The 7,013-nt window shown below is 31.2% G+C and overlaps 2 protein-coding genes and 1 long non-coding RNA gene across 9 annotated transcripts in view; 2 read left to right on the top strand and 1 right to left on the bottom strand.

Moving 5' to 3' along the window:
* Positions 1-7,013, top strand: part of LOC107605139 (ribosomal RNA small subunit methyltransferase H) — a 29,972-nt gene that overhangs the window by 8,942 nt on the left and 14,017 nt on the right. The window lies entirely within an intron of this gene.
* On the top strand, positions 107-737 carry LOC110263596. The gene is made up of 2 exons (XR_002349432.1): positions 107-224; positions 307-737. It is a non-coding gene; the product is annotated as an uncharacterized LOC110263596 (long non-coding RNA).
* Positions 820-3,739, bottom strand: LOC107605141 (mevalonate kinase). 4 transcript variants are annotated; one of them, XM_016306906.2, is made up of 5 exons: positions 3,400-3,739; positions 3,059-3,305; positions 2,425-2,678; positions 1,668-2,084; positions 820-1,261 (listed from the first exon to the last, which is right to left on the bottom strand). In XM_016306906.2, the coding sequence occupies exons 1-5, from the start codon at positions 3,530-3,532 to the stop codon at positions 1,143-1,145; spliced, it is 1,170 nt and encodes a 389-aa protein (XP_016162392.1). In that variant the 5' UTR covers positions 3,533-3,739; the 3' UTR covers positions 820-1,142. The 4 variants fall into 4 exon arrangements, with proteins under 4 accessions (XP_016162392.1, XP_016162393.1, XP_016162394.1 ...); XM_016306907.2 differs by having other exon boundaries at positions 946-1,252; positions 3,400-3,731; XM_016306908.2 differs by having other exon boundaries at positions 946-1,252; positions 1,619-2,084; positions 3,400-3,731.

Here is a 7,013-nt window from a genome sequence, read left to right on the forward strand (position 1 = left end):
TGAAAAAATTTTATTTTTTGTTTTTTAAAAATTATATTAAAAAATTAAAGGATAAAAATTCCAATCTGGATCCTAGAATTTATTTCTTCTTCCTCAAATCCATGTTTTTCCAAGACTCTACATCACAAAAGAGCAATAGGCGATGAGGAACACTTACATGCAATTGTGGTACCCCTATATTGAGATGGTCAAACCAGAGAATCCGACTAGAGATTTTGGGGCTTGTATACTTTGATATAAGTTTTAAGTGTTTTTTATTTTAATGTCTTTTTGAATTTCTTCAAGCGCTTTTTGTTTATGTTGCAGATTGGGAAGGAATGCACGTTCTCTGCTTGAGCAAATAGAGAAGTAACAACACAAGAGGCTGAAGTTGCAAGATTGAAAATGAGGATTTGGACTTTGAAGGCTAAATTAATTTATGCTAAATGGAAACCATTGGTGGCTACCATCTTTGGTGTTTTGGGTTATTTTATGGTGACTTTTATGTTTTATTTGTGGGTGAAGGTTCGAACTCATTTGGGGTTGGGGTATTGACATAGCGAGGTTGTTAGATGAATTATCTGATGCGTTTGGAACTGCTGTAATTAGCAGTAGTAATAGTAAGACAGAAGTAGTAGAAGTACGGCATGTGTAGCTAGTTTTAAAAGTGTACTCAACGCAAAAACTTTTTAAGTTGTGCCTGAAGTTTACTTTATGTTTCAAAAATACCTCTGAAAGAATTGAAATAGTTTGGGTTTAAAATTGGCATTAACACTCTGTTGTCACCAGTCATCTTAGATAATACAAACAAACTCAAATAATATGAGACAATCTCAACAGTACACCAATAATAAATACATAAAATAATCAATTACATAACCGTAATTGAAACCATCAAACCAAATATATGTGTTTGCCATCCATTTGCAAAGGAAGAGTTTCTAGTGCTAATAACAGAGATCAGTATGGAACAAAAATTAATTGTGGTGTTAAGAACTACGTGTTCACCAATTCACGGTTACAAAAAAATGTGTTCCGAGTACCAACAAATCCAAAGTTATGCTAGAAATTACATGCAAAAAGATTGAAGCATATATTTTCATGCTATTTATTTTGAAGATCTTCAATCACCGATGGTAATCCTTCCGGACAAAAGAGAAAGATCAAGATGACACTTCAAAGTTAATTTCAACACCTTTCCCACCAATTTCGGCAGTGAAACACTGGAACCCGCATGACTCCAATTCAGCAATTACTTTTTCAACAACGAAACCTGATAACACTGATTAAAAGCATGTCAAGGAAAAGATACATAACATAAACTTCAAGATACATTTCATAATTAGAAAGCTATGTAATATCATGTTGGATTCACAAAACATGGTTTGTGCAAGTAACAATTGTATAAAAGACAAGAAACCATCCATCCCTCCCACCCCAAAACTAAGGTAAGGTGAATAAAATGAATGATAGTGCAGAGAATCTTTATGCAAATAAGCCTAAAATGTGGGTGGCAAGTGTTCTTATCATGTTTGTGTGCTGGACATCTAACTTGGTGTAGAAGTCTAAAAAGTGGTTATCAAGATGAATCTCTTTATATAATAGAATCATAGTATATATATAACAGATAATGGAAAACCTTAAGCGAACAATTGAATCAGAATCAAGATGAGGAGTAAAGAGGATACATGTTGGAAGCAGTGTGAGAACACAGCCACCACCACCAGCTCCGGTCAATTTAGAAGCCAACTTGTACTTCAATGTCGTTCTAAGAACAGTTTCTATTGTGACATGACTAACCCCCATAGATTGGAGCAAACCTTGATTCATTTCCATCAGTTCCGCTATCTTCTCTTCTTTCTGCGTTACAGAGAGAACATCATCTGATGCTGGTGACTGCAAAATCAAGGTTAATTCCTGGCTAATAGAATCAACAGCACTGAACACAAAAGCCATTGCGTCCGGGTGCCTTAGCATCCTCTCTGAAACACCAGCCACCAATGCTTTCGTGTTTCTCCCTACTTTGGTGTTAGTTATGAGCATTTTCAGTAACGTATTTGCCTTCATGTGTGTCATGCTACCAGACTTGAAACTTATGATGTTACCTGATAATAACAACAAAAGTCAAGTAACTTCAGCATTCAGAGGCAACAACTTAACACTCTAACTATGAACAACCTACAAAGTAATTGAAAATTTCAAACGAATCACAATCTGTATAGTATATAGATCTCCCAATCACATACTAATATGTTATAATGGATCATGCCTGGACTCATCCATTTATTTAAATACAGCAATTTTATGAAATGAACGGAAGTATTTGTATCATAGCTGATATGTTGTTTCTCAATTCAGTTGCACCATTTCAGACTATATAAACCTTCAAAATGCAGAAACACACGTTGAAATTATGTGTTAAAGTCTGACAAAGTCAGGGCTCACCATATGCGCTAACAGAGTTGTCAATTCCAGAGGGCTTTCCGTGGATGATCTTCTCGCCTTCAAAAGCCCATTTATTTACCAAATCAAGTTGCTTCTCCTGAAAAGACTGCCATCCTTGTTGTTTCAAATCCAGAGAAACAAAATCAGTGCAGGCGAGCAAGGCAGCCGCCAGCGCCACGCAAAACGAGGCTGATGATCCAAGGCCGGAACCCATGGGAAGTTCAGAAGTGAAAGACACAGTAGCAGGCTTAAATCTGCATAAGCAGAGAGAAATTAAGAAAAACAACTCACACGACTACGTTTGGTATGTGTTCAAACTTCAAAATAAAACTATATCACTGTCCTTGCCATGTTTAGAAATTGGAACGGTAATAGTAGGGAGAAAATAACCCAAAATTACCTATTTAACTTAGTATCTACAGTTTCATGCATGTAACATCCATGATTAATTATACACTTATTAGATAATATTACCCAATTATTACAGCAATAATCAAGGAACGCAAAGTAACTCTTGGCTGTTTAAACATTTCTGGAATTGGAAAAAGAAAACAAATGCATACTCTTTGAACACATTTACTGCATACTTCAAAAACATTCCCCACCGCTAATTTCAAATTTGTAAGAATAATACCCATGAATGGAAGTGTATAACCAAAGGAAAGCAGAAACACCAGAAGCAATAGCGATCTTGGCCTCAGGAATGTTGAGTCCTTCAACGAGAGATGCAATAGACTTGGCAGACTCGACGGAGCACGAGGGTGGCGCCGGAGATTGCGGCTCAGCTGATGATTCCGGAAATTCTTGTTTGATTCTGTTAGTCGGCCACGAGAACTCTAAACCCTCATCCTTCAACACAAGTTTCAACGAATCCTGATCGTCTGTATATAAATAAATACATACAAAATTGAAAACAACCAGAAACGAAAAATGAAATCAAGAATGGATCTAGAGAGAGAGAATGAAAGAGCGTACCGGAAGGGGTGGAGAAGCGGAGAGTAACGTAGGTGTATAAGTTGATAGAGGCGGCAACAGCAGTGGATCCATGAACAACAGCATGTTCCCCTGAGAGTATTATCTTGCCTGGAGCTCTGGCTTTAACCTCCATGAATGACCTCTTCGTTTCCCTTTTCTGTGTTGTTTGGTTGTGATGTGAGTCAGTGAAAGGCCATTGGTTCCTATCTTAAAGGTAGTTATTGCTGTCGTTGTCGTGGTTGTTGAGCGGAGAGTGATGGAATCATGGAGTATTCCCGTACTGCTGTGGCTCTCACTGTTCCCAAACTCGATGGAGGCCCCAAATCCATGCGGAATGCATGCTCCCTTTTTAATAGAATCTCTCAATTTAAAGTTGATTTAATTTAATTTCATAAATTTATTATGTTAATTGTCAATTAAAACCGTCAAGTATATACTGTAATATCACTTAATATATTACATTAATAAATTATGACACTATAAATAATAAAAATTATAAAAAGACTACTATAACTAATTTTAGGGGTGTCCATGGATCGGATCGTATCCGCAGATCCGCGGTAAATATCCGCATCCGATCCAAAAATTGCGGATACGATCCGATCCGCAAATTGATCGGATCGGATCGCGGATATCTGCTCTACATCCGCGTATCCGATCCGCGGATCCGCAGATCTGCACAATAATAATAAATAAATATATATGTTTGGTATTATATTTACTTGTTTGTATGTTTTAGTTAGTAATTATTATTCATATATTATATTATTTTATTTTTGTTATTCAGAAAGAGTTTGATTAAAAATATTTTAAGAATAAATAAGTTGAAAAGTATGAAAGAAATATTTTTATTGAATTTTTTTACATTGAAATATGATTAAAAAGAGAAGGTTTAATTATGTGGATATATCCGATCCGATCCGTACATTTGCGGATCGGATCGGATCCGGCACTAAAAAGTGCGGATATCATATCCGATGGTGTGCGGATCGGATCGAATTTTCGGCCATATCTGATCTGATCCGCGGACACCTCTGACTAACTTAAATTTTTAAACACAAAGTTTAGTTTAAAAACTCTTTCGATAATCTATTTAAAAAATCAGTAATTTTGTATGAACCAATTTGGTTATTTACTTAAAAAAATATTAGTTAACAAACTAACAAAACTTTATATTATTAAAATAAGTTGTTCTGCTAGTATGAATAGAGTACTACTATAAAAGCAACTGTATGGATCATAAATTTATGCAGCATATGAGTTTATATTATTATGGACTAAGAGTGTAGCCATGTAATTAAAGCATCCTATGTGACATTAAAATGGGGTGTTTTGAAAAACATGTTTAAATGCTAGTAATTTGTGTTCTAAAGAAATTTCAGGAATAAGTGGTTATGTAGTACATCTATTATATCTATTATATCTATTATATATCTCTAATTTTAAGGCTAAAATGTGCCACATGTCATTCTCTCATTACAATTGAAATCAAATCTTTCCCTCCAAAATTAAAGAACTCTCCTCTCTTCTCTCTTCCTTTCTCTATCTCTTTCATTTTTTCATTTACTCTATCTTTCTTATATATCATTATCAATGATTAATTACGAATTTGACAATCAAAATATACAACATAACATTCTCTAATTGTATTTAAATTAAATTAAAATTAAAATTAAAATATAGCTATATTATATATTAAATTTTTTTTTTATGTTAATATCTAATTATATTTTTATATACATAGAGAGAAAAAATATTATTTTTAAATAGCAAGTATAAAAATTAATTATTTCTATTTGTACAACAAACTTAATATCTAATCAAATATAAAAATATACACGTTAAATTCTTTTAAATTTTAGATAACGAATGTTAAAATTAAGTAAAAAATTAAATTCTTTCATTTGAAAATAATAACTAAAAAATTTATTATTTAATTTTGTTTAAGACTCTGGTCTTCTTAGTCGACGGAGACTTTTGTCCCTTACGACCATTTTATAATAGTAGTTTAATGTTATAAATTTTTTGTGTCATAATCTATAATACCAGGATCGACGTAATTTAAAAAAATTTATATTCCCGTAATAGTATTACGGGTAAAAATACTAGTAAAAGATTAAAAATAGAATAGGACCTTGTTGAATATATAAAAGGGATCATTTCTAAGTCTTTTGCTTTCTATTATGGGCAAAAATTTTGTGTATAATGTGAAAGGTACCTGTTACATAACAATCAAACTAAAAGGGATCATGTTAATTTGCCTGGTATGATACTACTGTTTTTTATTTATTTTGTCCTGCTTCTTTTATATTATATGTTGCTATTCTATCTCTACCTTTTAGGTTTGCAATCTTTACAAGTAATTCGAGTGTATTTTTATGAAATTAAATTAAGTAAAAAAAAATTTAAAAAGAAGATTAAGGGTATATAAATTTGTGAAGAAAAAGATTTTATTAGTGACATAGACCATACAAGAATAAAAAATGAGAAATAGTAATAAAAAATAAGTGTTGAAACTTTTACTAATATCGTAAGAGAATAAATGAACTTTTTTAAAGTGGACAATAGTTAAATAGAACTTGTTCCTGAATGCTAATTTTATTTTTTATTATCTTTTTATTTGAAATTGATGAACGAAATAAAGAATAATGAGAAAGATTAGAAAAGAGAAAAGAAAAGAGATGATCTCCTAATTGTTGAAATTTTTTTTAGAAAATGAATTCAAATCTTTTTTTATAATCTCAAGTTATTTTAAAGGAAAATACATTGTCCAATAGTTACAATGTCATATCCAGTATATTCTTCTTGTTTAAAGGCTAGTTACTAAATAAAATAATTGTGAAAATGTATTTTCCTTATATTTTTATTATTTTAAGTTTATTTAACTAAAAATAAATATAAAAAAGTTAATCTTCACAAATTAAGTTAACAGTTCTGATACCACTTTCGGTATGCGTAACAAAAAGGTGTTGGGATAAAAAAAATTTATGACATGTAGCATTATTAGAGGAACATTTAATTTAGTTCCTTTTTAATTAGATGATATTTTTTATATTTTAAATCCAACAAATTCATTTCTACAAAAAAAAATTAACTCCTTAGAGTATTTTTTAGTTTTCATTCTTTTGGTCTAACACTCCCAGGAAGAACTTTATTTTTTTTTATCATGTTTTATACCATGTTAAAATTAATCATATAAAAAAAATCATACTTTTAGCATCAATCAACAAATTACATTACAATATACATAAATTCAAGGATTGAATTATGATTTACTGATTTTTAATGGTTAAAAGGAAAATACAAAGCTGAATTTATGATTATTTATCTGATGTATGTGCTTCTCTACATTTGGAGTTTAAGGTTAAACTATATAAATTTTGAGTTGCTGTAAACCTCTGGAATTTTTATTTTTAGCTGCTGTAACTTTGCAAGATGATAATCATGAAAATAATTGAATTATTCAACGAAATTTTTTAAGAATAACATTTTTTATTTAAAATATTTTTCTTTTGTTAATGGTTATCGAGCTATAATATATGAAATGTGGATTTTTAAATTGTGAATTTGTGAACTTTTATCAAGTATTTTTTATAATTATATTTTTTAAAAAC

Source organism: Arachis ipaensis, chromosome B06, assembly GCF_000816755.2.
Source record: "Arachis ipaensis cultivar K30076 chromosome B06, Araip1.1, whole genome shotgun sequence".
Lineage (NCBI taxonomy): Eukaryota > Viridiplantae > Streptophyta > Magnoliopsida > Fabales > Fabaceae > Arachis > Arachis ipaensis.

Coding starts and splice junctions, on each gene's coding strand:
- LOC107605141 (XM_016306906.2), bottom strand. CDS start 3,532: ATGGAGGTTAAAGCCAGAGCTCCAGGCAAGATAATACTCTCAGGGGAA. Junction 2,679..3,058: donor TTATACACTTCCATTCATGG/GTATTATTCTTA, acceptor CTGCTTATGCAG/ATTTAAGCCTGCTACTGTGT. Junction 2,085..2,424: donor CAACTCTGTTAGCGCATATG/GTGAGCCCTGAC, acceptor TGTTATTATCAG/GTAACATCATAAGTTTCAAG.